At 41.1% G+C, this 24,005-nt stretch overlaps 1 protein-coding gene across 1 annotated transcript in view; it reads right to left on the bottom strand.

Annotated features, from left to right (window-relative positions):
• Positions 1–2,999: 2,999 nt before the first annotated feature.
• The window catches only part of VWC2L (von Willebrand factor C domain containing 2 like), a 180,706-nt gene continuing 159,700 nt past the window's right edge, over positions 3,000–24,005 (bottom strand). Inside the window, exon 4 of the mRNA XM_020881714.2 lies at positions 3,000–6,223. Coding sequence (XP_020737373.1) covers positions 6,075–6,223 — 149 coding nt within the window. The 3' untranslated portion in view covers positions 3,000–6,074. The remainder of the gene's footprint in view (positions 6,224–24,005) is intronic.

The raw sequence follows: 24,005 nt of genomic DNA, 5'->3' as shown, positions 1-24,005 counted from the left end.
GATCCAAACCCAGGCTTACTTTATCCATGAGATTTATCATACCATAACCAGACCTCATAATGATAGCTAACACATAAGAGACTCTTCTCATGTGCCAGGCTGTAGTCTAAGCTATTTTATGGGTAGCATTCTGTTTGATACTTACAACTCTGATATAAAATTGTGTGAGTCTGAGAAAATGACAGAACCTCTCTGAATCTCATTGTTCCTGTTTTCAAAAATGGGACTGCCAGTTCATAATTCCATGATATTAATAGTTATGAGAGTGGTTGAATTGATGAATGCAGGTCCTTATCTCTTATAAAGTAATGAATATAGTGTCTTGATTCCCAGACAGAGCTCAACATGTGGCAGCTGAATAGCTGAACTTTATCTCCAAATTTCTCCCCACCTCACCTACTCATTTGAAAGGTTTTAAAACTTAAACTTAATTCTAAAAGGATAACTTTATTTTTTACCCCTTAAGGCTAAGGGGTAATGTAAGCACTGGGATTTTGGTTAAACTGGGAGTTTGGGCTTCAAAGAACTATAAGTTAAAAAATTTTCAGATTTAAAGAGAAAACTGTTAAGTCATCACCACAACCAAAAATTTTTGGCATATAAAACAAATTTAGAGTCCTTAAAATTAAATAAAAGAAATCTTTTTAACTCAGTGTATTTAACTCTTACTCTGAGAGGCATTAAGGAACTAGCTCCTCAAAAATATGCCTTCTGGGTGTATAAGGTTGATCAGGGAGAATGAGATATCCACATCAGACAGTTAGTTCAGTTGGAGCCTCACTGATAATATTGCCCTCCACATTTGAGGTATAAATTGGGGTGTAAACGATAGGTGAGGTTTCCAATTCAGAGATAGCATTTGTTTTTCAAAATCATGAAGTTATTAAAAGCAGAGATATCACTTTGCTGACAAAGGTCCATATATTCAAAGCTATGGTTTTTCCAGTAGTCGGATACAGATGTGAGAGTTGGACCAAAAAGAAGGCTGAGAACTGGAGAATTGATGCTTTTGAATTGTAGTGCTGGAGGACTCTTGAGAAGTCCCTTGGGCAGCAAAGAGATCAGTCAATCCTAAAGGAGATGAACCCTGAACATTCATTGGAAGGATTGATGGTGAAGCTCCAATACTTTGGCCACCTGATGTGAAGAGCCGACTCATTGGAAAAAACCCTGTTCCTGGGGAAGATTGAAGGCCAGAAGAGAAAGGGGTGACAAAGGATGAGATGGTTGGATGGCATCATCAACTCAATGGACATGAGTTTGAGCAAACTCCAGGAGATAGTGAAGGTCAGGGAAACCTGGCCTGCTGCAGTCCATGGGGTCATGAAGAGTCGGTCACAACTGAGCGACTGAACAACAGCAACCTTTCTTCTTCTTTTCTTTTAAGTAATGTGCCCAACATAAACCCTGAAATAACAAACCCAGGACTCTGTCACAGTTCATAGCTTTCTCTCTTATGCTTTGAAGTGCCCTTCCATGAATCCTGAATCAGAAATGAACTGTAAACAATTCTTTGCAAGGGACATAGGGAGCAGCAAGTTGAACAGATGGGAAACTGAAAAGTGTGATCGTCTCGTCATGTTTTAAGAACATGGTGGTGGTGCTCAGGTGTGTACCCATGTATTAGGGTGACACCATGCTGCTGCTTTCTAATGGTTTGGCTGTTTTCTTTCTTCCTCCAACAATGCAGTAGATGCTGGCAATTTATGGAGTATTGTTCTGCTTTACTTTGTGTTAGGCACTATGTTTGAATCAAGGAGAAGGAAACTAACAGTTTGCTGTTACTCCTCAAGGAAAGCCTGCACATATATAAAAGGCAGTGTCCTCTGCATGCTGGACATCAGCAGTAATTCTTGATTTGGGGCTCTTTGTTGCCCCGTGGAGATCAATTGTAGAAAGGCTTTTGCTTGCTGCTTGCTCTGCTCGGCGTGTAGGAGGGAGTTTAACATGGACATTAAAAAAGTAATTTTCTCCAAAGCAAACTCTCTAATAACAACAACAGACCCAGGAGTATGTCAGTTGGCAGAGTTCACATCCCTTCTGTGGATTTAGGAGACAAAAAAACCAAATGCAGTGTTACAGATGACTTGGTTTTGATCATGCAATCACCCCACATTCCCCTGTATTTTAGAAAAATCTAAGAAATTTTAATGTAAGTTAGATAGTGATAATAATACTAATCTTTGTTATGTTTGGTTAAAAAAAAAGCTTCTCCCTTTTTCAAAGAGGTGATTACTCTCTTTGAGGAAGGGATGTAGGGATGAAATGATATGTCTGATACTTGCTTTAAGATACTCCTGGGGAAAAATATAGATAAAGCATGATGCAAAATCTTGAGAAATGTTGCATCTGAGCAATGGGTAAATGGAGGTTCTTTATACAATGTTTTCATTTTTTTTTTTTTTTTTGCATATGATTGAAAACTTTCACAGTAAAAAAATTTCTGCTTTGCCACTTAGGGTCCTGTGACCTTGGGTGGAGCATTTAATCTCCTTGTATTCTGGTTTCCTCAATAGCAAAGCAGGGATAATAAGAGTGCCTCCGTCATAGCTGTGCTATGTGGATTGAATGGAAAAGGGTCAGTGCACAGTGCAGGGCCTGCCACAGAGCAAGCATTCAATAATTATAGATTATCATTAGTAACGTGCTTGGATATGAACAGCGGAAATATTTTCCAATCACTTACCCTCTCACTGCTGGTTTGAGTTCTCTCTGATCCCTAAGTCAGGCTTATGTTATGAAAAATGAAAATGTATACAGACAAATGCTAAAGCTGATGTTTAATTCTAATTGAATATAGCTCTAATGACACATGTATTCTCAAATGACAGACGTCACTGAGAATCAGTCTTTAAATGATGAGAGTAGGGAGAAGGGAGAAACTTAGGAAGGAAAATATACCACGAACGATGTTTGCTGGTTAACACACTTTATATTTAACAAAATAGTTTTTTAATAATATATTATTTTACACATCAAATATTGTTGCTAGAATCCCCTTTTTACAGTTGAGTGTTTAGTTTTTTTTTTTTTCTCACTAGTTTTCAGGCACGCCATTTTTCAAAGATTTTAGAAACTGAATCATTTTTTAACAGGCATCAGCTGACAAACAGGTTGTTGATCCCTTATTTAAACAGAGCTCTAGTTAAAGCCTAGAACCAAAGGCAGAGGAGATGTAGGAGAATCGAGGTGACAGGGCGGCTGCAAACAAAGCTTTCAAAAGGAAAAAGAAAATTAGGAAGCAACAGATGAAGCCAGAAATCTGCTGTTCAGAGTTTGGAGAGAATTTCTCAATGACCTGGGTAGAAGGAAGTCGTAAAGTGTTTATCAGTAGATGAGAAATTCTGTCACAGTATAGGTTCATCTCTCCCTAAAGGAGGGGGAGGGAGTGGAAATGTCAGCGTTACAAAGTCTTAAAGGAAACATCTTGTAGTGAGACACTGTGAGAAAAGAAAAACCCAAGAACAGCAAAATAATCCCTCTCTCTGGCTGGTAACAGGCAGCTGAGCAGCCTTCATTCTGCAAGCTCTCTGAAGAGGGTTTCTTTATACTCTATTCTTGAAAATTCTTGCAGTGACTATCACTGAGCCAAGACTTTGATGCAAAACGCCTGTACCCTGGCTTCCCTGTTGCTCTTTCCTTCTGTTTTCTAAAAAGGACAGAGTAACTCCTTAATAATAGATGGGGTACTATGCTACATGGCTCTATTAATGATGTTTCTGGGTTTCAAACCTTATTCCTCTCATTTATTATTATTATTTCTTTCCAAGAGTGTAGATTTTTGAAGCTGGCAATAGGCAACCTCAGGGCAAAGAAAGCTCTATAATACATCTCTGTCTAGACATACACTGAAGTGTGGAGTACTGCCTTTACTCCGGAGTGTGGGAATAAATCATGCAGAATTGTTCATGAATGATTCATGACTGTCTATATGATGTTTCCAGGGTGGTAATGGAAAAGCACCAGCCTTGGTGCAAATTGGTGTTCTAAGGAAAGGTGGCTTGATGCGCTCCTTCCTATGATGCTGGCCTGGCTATTTGTATCATAACACAAGTGCAGTGTGTGTGAGAAGTGTCAGGTCCGACTTGTCAACACATTAATTCTGGAAATGACAGTTCTTTCTTGATGATGGGAGGTGCTTCCAGGGAGGAGAGGCTTGGCAATTTTAAAGGAAAACCCAGTGGGTGAGACTAAAGAGATGTCTGCCTGGAGGGCAGACCTGTGACCGTGTGGCGGTGGGGCCCCACTCCCTTTGGATCTCAGGGCTTCTGATCGTGCCTGTCCCCAAGGGCTCGGAGGCTCCCCAGAGCCACAGCCGCAGCCAGATCTTGCCTGGCAGAAAACCACTCTTTACTGATTATTCTAGACCACTGGTTCTCAACCAGGTGAAATTCTGCCCCCTCCCATACACCTTGGGGACATTTGGCAATGTTCAGAGACATTCTGTTATGACAATTAGGGGCGCTGCTCTTGGCATTGAGTGGATAGAAGACAAGAATGCTGCTCAACATCGTAAAAAATGCACAGGACAGCTCCCAGTGACAATTAATTGTCTGGCCCCAAATGTCAATAGTGCTGAGGTCGAGAAACCTTGCCCAGGAAGGCAACACTCCGCTGGAGTTATGGCCAGGCCCAGGTGGGGTGGGAGCAGAAGAGGACAGAACATCAATAATGAAGATAACCTTCAAGGTTCCTCAAGGACCCTACCAGATCTGTGCCAGGGTTTTCAACACAGGAGAGTGAAGTAAGCGACTAGCTATGCTGTGTGGTTTCAGAACTGCTACGTTTGCACTTGAATCGAGGTGGCATCAGATACCCTGTGTGTTTTATTTTTATTTTATTTTCCTGTTACTATACTAGCAGCATTACCAGGGCAACCTTGAGACTCTTCAAAGGTTCACTTTAATTGCTTAGTATCTAATATATACATTTAAAAAAATGTTCAACAAATGGAATTGTATTGTGCAAGACCCACTCTACCCTAATCTTTAATTTATATCAGCACTTAAGGTGGAAAGAGTGTCCTGAATCTGTGTTTTAGCCAGAGGGCTGAGTGGTCATTAGTATAACATGGCAAACATAGTCCCGAACCAGAAAAACTGCCTGTGTGCAAGTACTGGATTTCAGCCAGATCTGAACTCAAGAGCTAGGAGTGTTCAGAAGGCTTCAGATTCACAGTGGGGCTGCTCACCCTGGTTCTGGTATTTATCATGCCAGGTGACAGAGTGGGTTTAGAGTGTGTTTTGTTATAAGCTGAACTTAAATTCAACATCATGAGAAAGTCTAGTGTTTAATGTCGCAGTTTTGGATACCTGTCTCCCTTTGGATTCTTTAGTCAAGCTCATGGTATTCATCACATATTAGGTTTTGATTGGCAGTTTCAAGGTTTTGTGAATGAAATGTGTGGTTTGTAAGAATCAAATTGTGAGCCCTCGCATAATGCATGGAGCACCACTTCCCCACCCAGCCCAGCAGTGGACCCTCTCGGCGCACCTCTCTCTTCTCCCATGCAGGGCAAGATTCACTCAAGGGGAGAGATTGGCTGAATGTTTTGCATCTTCCTAATCAGGAAGGGTCCTTACCCTGACACTGCTTTTTGGAAGCTAGTTTGACACAACTCAAAACCTTCCTGTGCAGTTAAATCTGGCCCCTTAGACTCTAAAGAGGAAAACAGGAATTACCGCAAGAGAAAAATGCTGTGGTTACAGAAGACTAAAAGTGGAGTAAGTCGGTAGATGGTGAGCTGGCAGGCCAGAGGTGTCACCAGAGAAGAAGCCTGTTCAAGGCTATTTCTTTCTTTTTGCTCCAGAAATCCAGTGGTCAAGTCACCATCAAGCAAGGATAATTACAAAAGCAGTTTCAATAGCTGTATACTATGTATATTTTGTATAGCAAGAAAGAAAGAGAGAAATTTCCTCTTAGTAAAATATTCACTTTTGTCAACCCTAAAAGGTTTTGCTGGTGACCCTGTTGTAGCTGGCAAGAGTTTGTTTGTTTTGTCTTGTTTTGACCATGTGCCATGTGGAAGCCACAGCCTCGTCTCCTAAGAGCCCGTCGTCGGGTGGGACGCGGCTCTACACAGTTTGCTTGCCTTGGCATTCACGTTTTGAACACTGAGCAGGCTTCCACCAGTCCCCGTTGTGACAGTGACAGATGTTACATTCATCCACTTTCACTTCAATGCCAGCCGGAATGATTGTCGTTCCTGCAAAGCAGTTTGGACCTGAAACACATATATAAGCTGATTAGTTGATTAGATCTGAGAGATTCCCTTTTTTTCTTCCCTCTCCCACCCCAGTTGAAAAAAAAAATCCAATCCCCAAAGCCATGAATGAGTAGGTCAGACTACTCTTACCAGTGTATCTTTAAGGAATTTTCTAGTCATCTCCCTTAAATGCAAGCTTTTAACTTCTGCTGTCTTTTGCACAGAGCTCTTATTCCACAGGTATGTCACGCATTCAAAAAAAAAAAGTACCAATGCTCAAAAAAGAAAAGAAGTCTTAATATCTATTACCGAGTACATGCATTTTTCTAAAGTAAGATATGGATTAAAGTCTATTTGCTTTATTCTCTGAGTGTTAAGACTGCCAGAGTGTCCCCTGAAACCTGAAGGAGGGTCTAGAATGGTCAGCATCACTGTCTGTGCCCATGGTCTGCCCTTTCCCTTCCCATAGTAGGTATGAGACAGTGAACTTGCTCACTCCCTGATTTCAGCACCTCCCCAAACCCAGTTCCTGGAATCTCCAGCTTGTTTCTTGATAATAATGAATAATTCATGACCAGATGATTTATTCATGTCCCAAACAAACTTTGTTAGAGGTTCATTTGATTTTTATAAAAGGAGTTCTAATCTGCTGGCTATCTTTTTTTTTTTTAAAAGAATGACTCAAAGGGTTGGCTTTCTAAAGTCAGCAGGAATTTTACTTTTTCAGATTCAGAAAAGCTTTGCTCAAAATGTCACTTGCTTGTTATAGATAAATGTGTTTAAAATTCACAAATCTTTTTTTCTTTTTTATACTTCTTGTCGTTCTCCCCTTTCCTTTACTTTCCTTTTATTTTCACTCTTTCTAATGTTTATTTTCTTTTAACCCTCCCAATGTAAAAATGCCAGTGTTCAGTATGGGTGATATTATTTCTCACATTCAAATGGGATAAAGATTGCTTCCCAAAGTGCAGTGAATTATAGTGGGGTAGTGCAAATTGCTCTTTCCTAGAAATGGTTCGGACACGACTGAACGACTTCACTTTCACTTTTCACTTGCATCCATTGGAGAAGGAAATGACAACCCACTCCAGTGTTCTTGCCTGGAGAATCCCAGGGATGGGGGAGCCTGGTGGGCTGCCGTCTATGGGGTTGCACAGAGTCGGACACGACTGAAGCGATTTAGCAGCAGCAGCAGCAGCAGAAATGATTTGGTATAAACCTCTGACGTACATATTTAAATAGAGAGAGAGAGAACTGAGTTGTGTCTACTAGTGATTTATTCACCCAACATTCCTGGCCACTTGCCATAACCACTAGACAGTTACATGGCGACACACATCAACATCAGCGCCCTCCTTTCACTTTCTTACCACTTGATAAGAATTTATGAGATGATCTTTACTATGAAGTAAATGAAATCAGGGCTGATTTGTAGTTCACTTCATAATTGGAAACTTGCCTTTCTAAAATACTGGTTGTTACATTATTTCTCACCCAGAACTATTTAATATGCTACAGGTTTAATCGCCCTGGTTTCAGAGCTCCTGGAGCTCAATTATGCATATGCTCACCGATGGTGTTTTTATACCTACGCCTTTCCTTCACTCAGGTGGACAGACTCTTGGGGTGTATGCCTGGGTGTGAAGAGCCAGTGAGAGTAGGAGGGATATAATGGATCCACACCAATAATTAAATGGCTTAGCAAACTCTGTGCCCTCACCCAGGACTGTGCTCCTTGTTAAGATACTGTGGTTAAAAGCTCTTGGCCATCTTAATTGCTGATTACTTAAGGGTCACTGTATCAGTTTTAAGTCTTAGGATTTAGGCTATGGTTTGATAGACTGAACTGTCTTTGGGACTACACCTCCCTGGAAAAATTCCACACCAAATCATGAATTTGTTCTGTTATTAGAGAACTCGGGAAAGAGATACTTTTAGCATGTAGCTGGTTTTCCCATGGCTGCTAGTGATAGACCTCTCTCAGTCTTGCTGGTTCTTGGCTAGATAGGGTCTCACCATAGCCACACAAGCTTCAGAAGATAAACTAGATGAACACTAATTCCTGGTTTCCCAGAACCAGCTCAGAGGAGCCAGTAGTTTCTCTCTCTCCACTTCCTGACATCTAACCAACTGTTTTCACCCTAATTGTATACTTTTAACTTTTCCAGATAGGAAAATATTTTTTGTCTAAACAGGGGTTCCAAAACAAAGATGTCCCTGAAACAGAACAGGTGGAAAGGTAGAATATTATCCAGAAAGAGTTTTCCCAACTTCATGAAAGGATTTGGAAATCTTTCAGTAGAATCGCAACTCTGTGTGTGTGTGTGTGTGTGTGTGTGTGTGTGTGTGTGTGTGTGTGTGTATGCGTAGAGTCACACTGCTGGCTCACAGCGGGCAGGTACATCTCAAGAGAAAAAGGCAGGGAGGGATCTTGGGAAAAAGATTTCTGGTAAGTCATCTTGCTTAGAACTCTGGTTTTCATGTCTGCCCTCTTTCAGCATGTATTGGTACCATACAATGATTAGATATTTAATCAGACCACATACATTATTTCTTAAAAGTCATGTAGAATTCCTGCATTCTCAGCTCAGGAAATATATCTTTTATTTATTTTTAATTGAGGGATAACTGCTTTACAGTATTGTGTTGGTTTCTGGCAGACATCAACATGAACCAACCATAGGCAAACATATGTCCCCTCCCTCTTGGACTTCCCTCCTCTCTCCCTCCCCACCCCACTCCTCTAGGTGGTTACAGAGCCCCAGTTTGAATTCCTTGAGTCACACAGCAGATTCCCATTGGCTATCTATTTTACATATGATAATATATGTTTCCATGTTACTCTCCACATATTCTACCCTCTCCTTCCTACCCCCCACCATGTCCATGAGTCTGTTCTCTATGTCTGTGACTCAGCTCAGGAAATACTAATTGCTGTTGATTGACAGAATACAAAGATGACTCTTACGCAGTTTGCCAGGATTCACCAGAGTTGCTGCCTATAAATAACATAGTCATCTCTGGACAGTCTGCTCAGCAGCCAGGGGTATTATACAGAATCAAAAACTCCTGTTTGATCTCATTAACAGTGATTTTAGTAGCACCTGTCTGAGAACTTCAGATGTAACTAGAGCAAACTTCAAGTTTGCTGTTAATAGCCTTATCTGCTTAAAAGTAATTTAGGTAATTGCCAAGCACAATGGTTGGCGCTATTTAGAAATTCTTCTGGTCTTGGCCCTTTCTCCTTAATGTTGGTGACAGTAAGTGCTAATTTGCTTTCAGCATGTGAGTATCTTACATGAGAACTTCAAAGGAGAAATCTGTTTCCATATATTCTCTTACTTTGACTGGGGGCGGGGCGGGGCGCTGCTTTTCTTTTGTCTTGGTTTAGGTGAAAGAATAAGACTCTTAGAGGCATCTCAATGGCAAAGCAACAAATTTTAATGCAGAAAACTTGGAGAGACTCCAGAGGGGAATAGTGAAAATGATTAAGCTGAAGGCTGGCAAATAGGACCTCTGAGAAAAGGTTAAAGGGACTGGAATTATTTAATCTAGAAAGAGAAAACAGAGGTATGACTCAATAACTCTCAGGGAATGAAGGCTTATTATGGAAAGAATGGTGACCAAATGGTGACCAAATGTTCTTTCTCTCTTCTGACACCTGGAATAAGAGGAAATGGAGATGCATTGATTCTCAAGGAATTGGAAGCACACACACACACACACACACACACACACACACACACACACAAATAGCTCAGAGAACTGAGAATTAAGTGTGACAGTAGCCAATAGTGTGGTGAGGTCTTTTCTTTCAGAGATCTCAAAGAACATATGAGGTCTCATCTGTCAGGTGGATTGAAATCACCAGCTCCTTGAAAACAGGAACTGAGTATCTGTTAATTTCTGATGGTCCAGGACTAATACTGTGTCTTACAAATATTTAAAAAACAAAAAACCCAATATGTGCTTGGTTGGGCTTCCCTGAATGTCTCAGTGGTAAGGAACCTGCCTGCCGATACATGTTTGATCCCTTGGTGGGGAAGATCCCCTGGAGAAGGAAATGGCAACCCACTCCAGTATTCTTGCCTGGAGAATCCCATGGACAGAGGAGCCTGGTGGGCTACAGTTCACGGGGTCATAAAAGAGTCATACATGACTGAGTGACTAAACAACAACAAATATGCTTGCTTAGCTGAATGAAATAGTATGAAGTAGCTAGTTATCTACTGGAAGCAAATTACTTTCTGAAATTTCAGATCAGGCCTAAGATATATAGTGATCAAGCCCCACCCTAGCAAAAAATATTTATTAATTAATGGAAACAGTGAACATCTGCTTAATTGACTATGCCAAAGCCTTTGTGAGGATCACAACAAACTATGGAAAATTCTTAAAGAGATGGGATTACCAGACCACCTGACCTGCCTCTTGAGAAATCTGTATGCAGGTCAAGAATCTACAGTTAGAACTAAACATGGAACAATAGACTGGCTCCAAATTGGGAAAGGAGTACATCAAGGCTGTGTATTGTTGCCCTGCTTATTTAACTTCTATACAGAGTACATCATGAGAAACGCTGGGCTGGAGGAAGCACAGGCTGGAATCAAGATTGCCGGGAGAAATATCAATAACCTCAGATATGCAGATGACACCACCCTTATGGCAGAAAGTGAAGAGGAACTAAAGAGCCTCTTGATGAAAGTGAAAGAGGAGAGTGAAAAAGTTGGCTTAAAGTTCAACATTCAAAAGATGAAGATCATGGCATCCGGTCCCATCACTTCATGGCAAATAGATGGGGAAACAGTGGCTGACTTTATTTTGGGGGCTCCAAAATCACTGTAGATGGTGACTGCAGCCATGAAATCAAAAGACGCTTGCTCCTTGGAAGAAAAGTTATGACCAACATAGACAGCATATTAAAAACAAGAGACACTTTGCCAACAAAGGTCTGTCCAGTCAAAGCTATGGTTTTTCCAGTGGTCATGTATGGATATGAGAGTTGGACTATAAAGAAAGTTGAGCACTGAAGAATTGATGCTTTTGAACTGTGGTGTTGGAGAAGACTCTTGAGAGTCCCTTGGACTCCAAGGAGATCCAACCCGTCCACCCTAAAGGAAATCAGTCCTGAATATTCATTGGAAGGACTGATGTTGAAACTGAAATTCCAATACTTTGACCACTGGATGCAAAGAACTGACTCATTTGAAAAGACCCTGATGCTTGGAAAGATTGAAGGCAAGAGGAGAAGGGGACAACAGAGGATGAGTTGGCTGGATGGTATCACCGACTCAATGGACATGAGTTGGAGTAAACTCTGGGAGCTGGTGATGGACAGGGAGGCCTGGCATGCTGCAGTTCATGGGGTTGCAAATAGTTGGTCATGACTGAGCAATTGAACTGAACTGGGGACAGTTATAATTTCCTAATCACTTACTTCATGCCAGGAATTTGTCTCATTTAGTCTTTCCAACAGACCGTATAAGATGCACGTACTTATTCTGAGGACACTGAGCCTCAGAAACAGAAACTAACTTGCCTGAGCTCATATCTAAGAAGAGGCATCAATGGGGCGTGGACTCAGACCTGACCTGTAGGAAAGGAGGCGGAGTCTGGGAGTGCATTGCGATTCCGAGCTTCTGATGAGAATTTGGGAACTTTGTTGGCTTCAGTATCGAGGATGCATATTAGGTTAGAAACTTGATGGCTAAAAAGAAGTAAGGCTATTTTCCTATAGATCTTTGTCAGATCTCTCAAAAATTTACTAGTTTTATATTGGGTATCTGATTAGGTTAGTGTATCTATATAGTTGCCAGAAAACTTAATTCATGTAAAAAAGAAATTCCTCCTGGAGCAGATGCCTGGACATGGAGGCTTTGGCTTTCTTTTGATCTGCAGTGAAGTTCCCACTGGTACTGGAGGTGACCAGCTAGGAAGCAGAATGAAAGCAGACTTTGATTCAGGAGACCTGGTTCAAGGTGTGGTTCCATGACTGATCTTCTGCATCACTTTAGGCAAGCACTCTATAACGCAAATATGGATGGAAGTCCATATGGTCAAGTCTCAGAAAGGATTCACAGTTTTGAAAATGCAGTAAGATTGGAAATGCACTTTATATCTTTACTGGGAGTTGGAGCAGGATGGGAAGAAGGAAAAGCAGGCTAAGGATTCTGTTCTATGAGAAAAATTTTCCATGAAACACATTTTTTTTCTTTTATCCTATACTTCTCTGAGCACCTATTTTACATACCTAAAAATAAAAATTGTTTTGCAAATGTTTTTTCGTATTATTCATAGAAATCTCATAAGGAAGACCAATATATGGAATACACAACAGTAGAGCTTCTCTGGTGAGGTGGCCATGGGGATTCTGGAATTCTATCATTTCAGTAGGATTTCCCAACTTGTCACCAAAATCTAGCAGAGGTAGCCATGAGGCATCTGCATAGAATATCTAGTAATCAGAGGAAAAAAGCATCTGGAATGATCTCCTCCAGCTGACCTCTGATCTCCTTAGATCAGTAATCTAAGAAACCAGAGAATTAGAAGGGATTCTGTCATATTTGAGGTTGTGAGAACTGAGCAGATTTGCTCTGCCGCTGAAGTTCTCTTTCTTGATAAGCCCTGAAATGTTCCTCATAACAGGTGAGTTGAAACTATATGGAAGAGAAAGTCTGTAGCTATGCAGATCACACTTCCTACAGATCTGTGTTTGCTTATGATGTTAAATATCACTTCTGTTGTATGAAAGAACAAATACATAACCTGAAATCAATGTTCTCAAAGAGATACTCTCAGAGCTGTGGAAGATGGTAACAGAGAGTTTGACCAGTGGGTTTATGGAAGGACTGTGTGTGGGGACAGGGGGGGAGGGGGGAGGGTATGACCCACTGAGGAAGTTAAAAAGCCAGTGGGGTTACAACGATAAGTGCAGTGAGAAGTGGCTGGGAAAACAGTGATACTGTGGAGCTGGGGGCACCTATTAGCTTGCAAGAACCATTGTTAAATAGTCAGGAATTTTTAAACCTGCTGATATTATCTTGGTAGCCTGAGATTAACATATGGGAAGTATTTAAGCCAGTAAAAGCAGCAAATGCTAAAAATAAGGATTTTAACTGCTTCTCCCCCTGCCTGAAAGCCAAATCATATAATCATCAATTAATATATCACCAGGTTAGGGCTCAGGATTTATGGCCTTGTTGGACATGTTAAAAAGTTTGGTCCTTATTCTAAAAGCAATTGGAAATGACTGAAGTATTTAGGGATTTGTGTGTGTGTGTGTGTGTATGCATGTCAACATCTGTGCATATGCATGCATGTGTATAGGCATGAAGTAAAGACTAATTCCAAAAACTGCACCAGTGTCACCACATGATTGGTTCACAGTTCACCTATCTTTGGACTATACGTGATATGTCTTGATGAATGTAGAGAACTTTGAGATTGCAGACAAAGAGTAGAAACTTCACACACCCTGGTGCTAGTGAGATGGTAAAAGCATATCATTTTCTCCTTTGCTCTGAGGCTTTAAAAGTATTGCTTAAATGCTGGGGTAATATTAAATTAGCATTGACAATTAACACATTGGCTTGAATTAACTGATCAGATTATCCCTTATAGAAAGTAAGATCCTAAGGCATTTAGGATCTTATTAAGATCCTAAGGCACCATGAAGTATGCAATTTGATCTGGAAGAAGGAAAATGTTGAAAGGAGGGAACAGGTAATTTCTAGGATAGTTTAGTCAGAGTCCCTTAGGGGATGAGGGTCATGTTCAAGCTGATGGAGATACTAGGCTATTTGTGGAAATGGAAGATCCTATCAGTCAAGCAATAAATCAATCCTGAAAATGCAAGCCATAAAAAACACTAATTAAGGTTGTATCTAGAGAATATCCAATATAGCCAAGCTTGGAGGTAATACAACCGGTTGTTCAGTCACTAAGTTGTGTCTGACTCTTTGTGACCTCATGGACTGCAGCACACCAGGCTTCCCTGTTTTTCTCCTGGAGTTTGCTCAAACTCATGTCCATTGAGTCAGTGATGCCATCCAACTATCTCTCTGTCACCCCTTTCTCCTCCTGCCCTCAATCTTTCCCAGCATCAGGGTCTTTTGCAGTGAGTCAGCCCTTTGCATCAGGTGGCCAAAGCATTGGAGCTTCAGTGTCAGTCCTTCCAATGAATATTCAGGGTTGATATCCTTTAGTATTGACTGGTTTGATCTCCTTGCTGTCCAAGGGACTCTCAAGGGTCTTCTCCAGCACCACAATTTGAAAGCATCAGTTCTTCAGTGCTCAGCCTTCTTTATGGTCCAACTCTCACATCTGTGCATGACTACTGGAAAAAGACATAGGTTTGACTAGATGACCTTTATTGGCAAAGTGATGTCTGCCTTTTAATACACTGTCTAGATTTGTCATAGCTTTTCTTCCAAGGAGCAAATGTTTTTTTTTTAATTTCATGGCTGCAATCACTGTATATAGTGATTTTGGAGTCCAAGAAAATAAAATCTGCCACTATTTCCATTTTTCCCCATCTGTTTGCCATGAAGTAGATATAAACAGTGGGAAGGACAAAAATCATGCCACAGATCTGACCCAGTGAATACACACTCCTTGGGTGCATATATAGCAGCCTGCTCCATCAATATTCCCAACCCAGGATCCTGGATGTTTCTGTGAGATTCATTGGCAAAGCTGGCTCTCTGACAAGTCTTGCCAGGATGGAGATTATGTAGTTCTTGAAATCACTAGCTTTCAATGGAAAGTATGCAGTGGGTGAGCCTGGAGACAGAGCCTAGTCAAGTCCCTACACCTTAGCTGTAAGACAGCCTGGGGCATGGATGCCTGCATTCTGGCACTTGTAGCTTCTCTAGGGAGAGAGAGGCTTGCTTCATTTATTGAGGATTCCCCAATCACAGGAAGGAGGCAGTTCATTTGTGATGCTAAAATGGACTGGGAAAGGGGTCAATGAGGGCAGACTTCATTGCTTCAGCATTTTTCTGGGACTGACTGCCAGTATCTTGGTCTAGCAACCAGGTTAACAGTAAACATTAAGAACAAGACCTCTCTAAGCATGAATGAAACAGCTGTTAAGACAGAGTTTCTGCCCTCTCACAGTTGACATTCTACGGGGGGATGAGTCAGACGAACAGTAGAAAAAGAAACAGGACATTTCAAGTCATTCTGTGCTATAAAGAAAATAAGCAAGACTGTGTAGTTGAGGACCTAATCTCAAGAAAGGAACATTCTTCTGAGTTTACAGAACATGTTTTATATGTCTTTGTAGAGCTGTGAGATGTCATCATGAATCCCATTACATATGTGAGGAAAGTGAAGCTCAGAGAGATCAAGTCACTTGCTGAAGGGCAGAGAGCTAAATGTTGGGAGAGCTTAAATGTCCATCGTCCTGTTCTGACTGCTTTCCTTGAGCAGAGGCTTTTTTATGTATGCTATCACTTACTGCAAATGTCAGCCAGAATGATACCCTCTCCTGTTCCTGACTTCCTAGCTTGCTCTTTTTTTTTTTTTTTTTTAATTTTTTATTTGATATTGAAGTGGTAGCTCAGACAGTAAAGAATTTTCCTGCAATGCTGGAGACCTGGGTTAGATCCCTGGGTCGGGCAGATTCCCTGAAGAAGGGAATGGCAATCCACTCTAGTATTCTTGCCTGGAGAATCCCATGAAAAGAGCAGCTTGGCAGGCTATAGTTCATAAGCTCACAAAGAGTCGGACATGACTGAGTGAGTAACATTTGTACTTACAGTTGATTAACAATGCTGTGATAGTTTCAGTGAACAGCAAAGGAACTCAGCCATATGTACATATGTATCCATTCTCCCCCAAACTCCCCTCCCATCCAGGCTGCCACATAACATTGAGCAGAGTTCCCTGTGCTATAAAGTAGGACTGTGTTACCCATTTTAAATAGAGCAGTGTGTACATGTCCATCCCAAACTGTCTAAACCCAGCTTGCTCCTGTAGGAAGCTCAGTTGGGATCCAGATCCAACTGGCAACACTGAATTCATTGCACACTTGAGGGGTTCTTTTTAAGAATTTTCATGCACCACCTTACTTCCTCCTCCCATAATCTACTATTTTTCTGTGTTTCATAGGTGAGACAATAAGACACAGAAGTGTCGAGTGACTTTCTCAAAGTCACACAGCGAGTGAGTGAGTGAGCTGGGACCCAGAGCCATTTTTTTCAGGCTCGGTCCCAGAAGTCAGTCTTCCTGGGTGTAGGAGCTACTCTTCACTTCCTCCAAGTTTTAATAGCACCTACCTGCCACCCTGGGATAGTGTGGGATGGATTAGACAGAAAAGGCTGGGATGTTTAAATTCCTGTGTTAGACTGTGTGTGTCAGGGAACTCAGCTTGGTGCTCTGTGATGACCTACAGGGGTGGGATGAGGGTGGTGGTGAGAGGCTCAAAAGGGAGGGGATGTATGTGTCCTTATAGTTGATTCTTGTTGTGGTGCAGCAGAAGCCAACACAACATGTGTACCTTGTGATTTGGTCGCTCAGTCGTGTCCGTCTCTGCGATCCCATGAACTGTAGCCCACCAGGCACCTCTTCTGTCCATGGAGATTCTCTAGGCAAGAATAGTGGAGTGGGCTGCCATGCCCTCCTCCAGGGGATCTTCCCAACCCAGGGGTTAAACCCAGGTCTCCCGCCTTGCAGGCGGATTCTTTACTGTCTGAGAGCAATTATCCTTCAGTTTAAAAAAATAGTGTGAGTGAGGGTGGGGAGAGATGCACACATGTGTAGGTAAAGGGGGTGATTGGAAAGAGGAAGGCCTTTCTACACAATGTCCCTGTGGGGCAGAGAGTGGAGCCCTGCCAGCAGCATTGTTCAGCCTCTTCTCTGTAAGTGCAAAACGGGAATTGCTCCCAAGAAGCGGATATGGCTGAGAAAGAGTGTGGCTCTGATCGTCTCCAAGGGCTGCCAGGCTGGCACTGAGATTCCTCAGCAGGAGGTGCCCTGTTCTTGTTGACTAAATCCTCTTTACAGTCAAGCCTCCTCCTTCCCAGAGATTTGGAAAGCCAGGCTGGTCATGACCATTTTATAGACACTTCTGGATTATAAATTGGTATATGGTGTCCCTGAAAATCCACCTTCTGACAACAACTTCATATTGCTTGCCAGGCCCTCCCCCCCCTTTTTCTTGAGTATTGCAATTTCTGGCCTTGATTTGAAAATTTATTATTGATGCTTGGTGTCGTTTGGAAATTGGCTGTAAACGATCTTCCTGCTGCATAAATGAGGCAGATTCCTATTGTGTAAGGCCATAAACATCCTATATTTATTTGGCAGGGCATCTAAATCATTGTTACAGCAAATATTAGGCTTATAGGCATCCATCTGGGATTGAATTGGATTGGATTATGTTCCTCCTCTTAACCAATTTTAATTTTCTGCTTCCTGAGGTCTAAGAGATGTTATTGGGCTGCTGAAAAGCAAATAGGCTTCTGATCAGGTGAACCCATTTCTGACTATTAAAATCTTGGCGAAAGTGTTTCTAGAAACCAGTAATTAGAGCTGATGGCAGTGAAAATGGAGCTAAGTGACTGAAACCTTCCCAGTAACACATTGCAATGGCCCTTTTAGGCCTAGACAGAGAGCAGTGATGAGATTCCGGTTGCTAAAGCGAGTTTCCAGCCTAGAGAATGGAGTGCCTGTCTCTACCTGCTTCTAGACCTTCATCCCTACCTGACTTTCCAGCCATTTTATTAAGCCTCAGAACAAAAAGTTTCCTCAGATTAAGGTGACAAGTCAGGAAGGATTGTTTTCCAGAGGCTGCCCAAGAGGTACCTGTTAATCATTTTATTTGAAAATTCAATATTGCTGAACTCCCACACAAATTTCAGCATGAGGCCTCCGGAGAGTTTTTTGGCCCTTAAGTATGTAAGATTTATAGCATGGGGCTCCAATTAAGCAAAATGCAAAGACTGGAGGAGAGAGGAGAGATGCAGTTGGGCTAGACAATGGAGGTAAAGGTTGGCTGCTTTTTCCCTAATTTCAGGCAGCTCAGCCGCTGTGAGGATCTGGCACTGTTCACAGTCTGCATTAGCTGGCTCTGTACATCCAGTCTCACCTTTAGAAGGGGGGCGTGTGGTCAGAAAATGACTTGGTTTGCTGTTGCATAAAACATTATCCGCTTGGACTGCCCGGTGGTCCAGTGGTTAAGAATCTGCCTGCCAAATGCAGGGGGCACAGGTTCAATCCCTGGACCCGGAAGATTTCACATGCTGCTGGGCGATTAAGGTCCCCGTGCCGCAACAGCTGAGTTCATGCCCCAGAGCCCGTGCTCCACTATAAGGGAAGCCGCTGCAGTGAGAAGCCTGTGCAGCAGTGAAGACCAGGAGCAGCCAAGAAAAGAAAAACAACCCCACCTCAAACACTATCCACTTCATTTTTGCTTCAAATGATGAAATCGACTCACCCCAATTTTTCAGCCTTAAACCAGATGACCCACTTTTGTTAGACTTTTCAGTGGATTTCAAATCCCTTTCACCTCTGCTCAGCAATCCTAAGCGGGGGAAGAGCTGGCAGTGCTCTGCCCATCTTACAGCTCAGGTCACTGTGGTTTGAAGAGAGGGCATAAGGTGAGTTACTATGTGATTCCCCAGGTGAGGGGATTTATTCCAAAGTGAGCAGACAGAACTCTGGAGTCAGGCTGCCCACATCTCAGTCTGCCTCCTGTCACCTACTGCCATCTCCATGTCCTCAGTCATAAGGTGGGAATGATATTGAAATAAAAAGAGTGTTTACCCAGTGGAGGTTTTGAAGAAGCAAATGAGTTAACATATGTAATATACTTAGAACAGTGCCTGTCGTGAACTAACAATGCCAGTTGCTGCTTTTTATCATTCTGATTATTATTCTTATGACTCGAGTTACAGTCTGTGCTGCTTTGGGTCAGTTATGGATTCCAGGACCTTTGATTCTTACTGCTTTTTTTTTTTTTAATTTTAAAATATCAGTGAAAAAAACAATGTGGTTAGTGTCAACTAATACCTTTCACAAAGTGAGTGGACGTACAACAGTAAGAATCATTCCTATGTGGATTTTCCCCAGCCTTGTTTACTGTTTACCTAGAAGCCAGACAGATGAAGAGAACACCTGAATATATATATATATATATATATATATATATATATATATATAGAGAGAGAGAGAGAGAGAGAGAGAGAGCATGACTGGGAGACTCAAGGGGAGATATATTAGTCTGAACCAGTTGTTGACTGTGGGATAATTCATTAGAAAATAAAACTAAAGTGATTTGCTTGAACAATACTGACAGCTGCTTTCATTTGTTGGGAAGAAAGAGCCCAGATATGGTAGGAAAATGTCTAAGGTAAAGGCTAACAAAGAGATGGCAAGCTAATTTAAAGAGAGAATAGGCCGTGATAGACATCTATTGATTGATCAACTTATCTAGCTAAAATTTTCTTTCTTATAGCATTTTCCTTAGGGCTTTAAAAAAAACAGTAAGATGTATATACCCACCAATAACAGAAATAATGATGAATTATGGTGCCCCAGTTCACAGACTCTTCTGGAGCCATGAAAAGTAATTAATTATAACCTCTGACTTGCAGGGATTTTCATGAGTTATTATGGAATAAGAAAGGAATTAAATGCATAGAAGTGGGTATAATATTCTAATTTAATAAAACAAATATAGACAAACAGACTTCTGTGTGTGTGTTTGTATAGGATTACACAAAGACTGGAAGAAAAATAAAGAAGCACAAATACTAAGTGGTTAACGTGGATTATCTTGCCAGAGGAAGGGATTGCTGATGGAGGAGCAGATGGGGATAGGACAAAACAAGTGCATCATGAGATATTTGGTTCTGTGTATAAAATTAGAGAATTCTTAGACTAGCATGCATTTTAAAATCAATGTATAAAAAAATCAATGTATACATGTGATGCTATAATTATTCCTCTCTTCCTTTAAAATCTGTTCTTAAAATGATTAATACATTGTAAAACTGAGGAAATGTGGTGAAAGTCATAAAAGAGACCTCCGTACCCTATTTTCCCTGAATCTGAAGTTCTAGGGCAGTGCTGTCCATGATGGCAACCACTAGCCATGTGTGCCTGTGGAGCACTTGAGATGAAAGTGAAAGTGATAGTCGCTCAGTCATGTCTGACTCTTTGCAACCCCATGGACTGTAGCCTGTCCATGGAATTCTCCAGGCAGGAACGCTGGAGTGGGTTGCTATTTCCTCCTCCAGGGATCTTCCTGACCCAGGGATTGAACCCTGGTCTTCCGCACTGTGGGCAGATTCTTTACCACTGAACCACTTGAGATGAGGCCTGTCCAAAATGAGATGTTCAGTAAATGTCAAAAACAGATGTCAGACTTTGAATATTTAGTATGTCTTTGAACAGAAGAAAAAAACAGGAAAATTACTTATTAATATTCTTTATATCCAGCATGTGTTAGGCAATAATATTTTGGATATATTGGGTTAAATAAAGTATATTGTTAAAGTTAATTTCATCTCTTTTTACTTTCTAATGTAGCTAGTTTACAAAATTGAATTTTAGAAAATTTACTTAAATTTGCAACTAAATTTAGAGAATTTAAAATTCAGTGTGTGACTCATATACAATTTCCATGAGATGGTACTGGCCTCAAGGAATTACAGAAGGATGAAGAAGTGTTAGGAGTGGCTACAAGAAACTAATTTTTACATAATTTGGTAGGAAGAAATGCTAGATGTGGAAAAGGGCATAACTTTTCCACAGGGGTTCTCAAAACATGGGCCCTTGATCAACAGTATACTGCAAATATCTTTGAAATGCAAATTTTCTCCAGCCCCACCAGACACTTACTGATCAGAAACTCTGGATATGGTGTCCAAGATCTGTGCTTCTATGTTTTAATAAACATTCTAGGTGATTTTGATGCAAGCTAAAATTTGCTTTAGGATAAGACAGAATTTGGATACAAACTGTAGAAGATAGCATAGTTTGAGTTTTACAAGATGCCTCAAAATAGACTATGTTTATCCCAAAGGCTATATAGACTTTTAGCAATGAATCATTCCCGAAAAGAAATTCTGAGCAAGAAAATGGTGGTTAAATGGTTCAATTATTTTCAAGTTTTAGCATTGGCCTGAGCTGTCTTTATTGTGTGGGTTTTTTTTTTTTTTTTTTTTTTGTAAGTGTGAATTTACCCACTTGATAGCTTTGAGAATCAAGGAGTCATGTGTGAAACTTGGCATTCGAAACTATTTTGGATGCTTTAATGACCTCACTTTCCAAAAACAAGTTGGTTATCACTGGAAAGAAAATAATACATATTTATTTTTGGGACAGAAACAGGTTGGAAAAGATTGTACTACTCAATTTTATCTAACCTTCCATAGAAAAGACAGAATTTCTTTAAGCAACCAACTTTCTATGTCTGACAGTGAATTTAGTATCATCATTAAAATTGCCTTCTTTATTGATGAAAAAAATTGCAAACCCATTTTCATTTCCTTAAAATGCTTGAATGAACTCACTAGAATGGAAGTTATGTGCTCACTGGAGGGGGCGGGGAGACACATAGGGTATGCTTTCATCAAAGTGGGTACACATACCCACATGTACATACACAACACACTATCCACACAATGTTCTTTATAATGGAGATGAAACAGAAAACTTTCCAGTTTCACTTTCCATGTTCAAAAGCACAAAATGTCTTGCAACTAAAAAAAAAAGTGTGAGCAGGTTATTTCATTAGTGGATCATATGACCAAAGGTGCCCTATTGACATTTCCATGATTTTCATGGTCATGAATTATTCGACATGCCATGGGTAAAGGAGACACAAAGTGACATTTTCTTTAGTGTTCATCTAGCAGTGCCTGTAGATAGCTAATAACTATGACACAAAAATGAGGACAAGAGTAGCAAAAAATAGTCCACCAACTGCATACTGAACCTAGTCTAGAAATACAATGTTGACTAGGCAGGCATATTTCCTTCCTGTATGGATGTGGTGAAAGTGGATATTGAATATAAATAACAATGGGATAATGTTTATAAAAAATAGCACACATACTAAGGGAATTTAGTTTGGTTTAGAAGTCAGAGAAAGGTGTCTTGAAGAGGTGATAGATAATAACAAGAGGGAGGGGTCAAAGGATGTTCACAAACATGTGAACATTTCCAAGGGCAGTAAGAGCTTGACTCTTAGGGAAACACTTGAGGTACTTTAGCGGAAAGCAGACCAAAGATAAAAGCAGAGACATAAGTAACAGCTAGTTCTTAGTGTTTAAAAAAAAACTATTTGGAGTTTGAGATTGCTTTTAGAGGGCCACTGACATAGGATGTCACCAGATTTACTTTTTAACTAGATTCTACTGGCTTCAATGCAGATTTGGAGCAGAGGTGAGGGCCCTGTTGCAGAAAGTAGGCCACTTGAATCAATTCTTGCATTAGTCCAGGCAAAGGTAAGTGTGGGCTAACCTCCAGTGGTGGCCATGGGAATGGAGAGAAGTAAATGGATGTGAACAGTATTTAGGAGATTGAATCCACATGATTTGGTGGTGGAGCAGATGTGTGGAATGAGGTGGAAGATGCTCCTCAAGCTCCTGATGTGGGATATGGGACACTGAGAAGGAGCAGGGTTTGGGAGGAAGAGAATGTAGTTAGTGTTAGTGATATTGGATTTACGCACATGTGAGTTACCTAAATGGAGATGAATGGTGGAACAGAATTGACTGAGCTGGGTGAAGGGAGTTGTGTGTCCTTGGCACATGAGCAGTAATTGAAGGCAGGGGAGTGGAAGACGGGTGCCTGGAGCTGTTGGGGATCTGTTCACTTGAGTCACTCAGTCATGTCCAACTCTTTGCGACCCTATGGACTGCAGCACAGCAGACTTCCCCATCCATCACCAACTCCTGGAGCTTGGTCAAATTCGTGTCCATCAAGTCGGTGATGCCATCCAACAATCTCATCCTCTGTTATCCCCTTCGCTTCCTTCCTTCAATCTTGCCCAGCATCAGGGTCTTTTCCAGCAAGTCCATTGTTCATATCAGGTGGCCAAAGTATTGGAGTTTCAACTTAAGCATCAGTCCTTCCAATGAATATTCAGGACTGATTTCCTTTGGATTGACTGGTTTGATCTCCTGGCTGTCTAAGGGACTCTCAAGAGTCTTCTCCAATACCACAGTTCAAAAGCATCAATTCTTTGGTGCTCAGCTTTCCTTATGGTCCAACTCTCACATCCATACTTGACTACTGGAAAAACCATAGCTTTGACTGGACAGACCTTTGTTGGCAAAGTAATGTCTCTGCTTTTTAATATGCTATCAAGGTTGGTCATAGTTTTTCTTCCAAAGAGCAAGCATCTTTTAATTTCATGGCTGCAGTCACCATCTGCAGTGATTTTGGAGCCCCCAAAAATAAAGTCTCCCACTGTTTCCCCATCTATTTGCCATGAAGTGATGTGACCAGACACCATGATCTTTGTTTTCTGAATGTTGAGTTGTAAGGCAGCTTTTTAACTCTCCTCTTTCACTTTCATCAGGAAGCTCTTCAGTTCTTCCTCACTTTCTGACATAAGGGTGGTGTCATGTGCGTATCTGAGGTTATTGATACTTCTCCCGCAAATCTTGATTCCAGTTTGTGCTTCATCCAGTCTGGCATTTCACATGATGTACTCTGCATGTAAGTTAAACAAGCAGGGTGACAGCCTTGATGTACTCCTTTTCTTATTTGGAACCAGTCTGTTGTTCTATGTCCAGTTCTAACTGTTGCTTCTTGCCCTGCATACAGATTTCTCAAGAGGCAG

This window comes from Odocoileus virginianus, chromosome 30, assembly GCF_023699985.2.
Source record: "Odocoileus virginianus isolate 20LAN1187 ecotype Illinois chromosome 30, Ovbor_1.2, whole genome shotgun sequence".
NCBI lineage: Eukaryota > Metazoa > Chordata > Mammalia > Artiodactyla > Cervidae > Odocoileus > Odocoileus virginianus.
The sequence above is the reverse complement of the archived record's forward strand: the minus strand, read 5'-3'. Positions and strand labels throughout refer to the sequence as shown.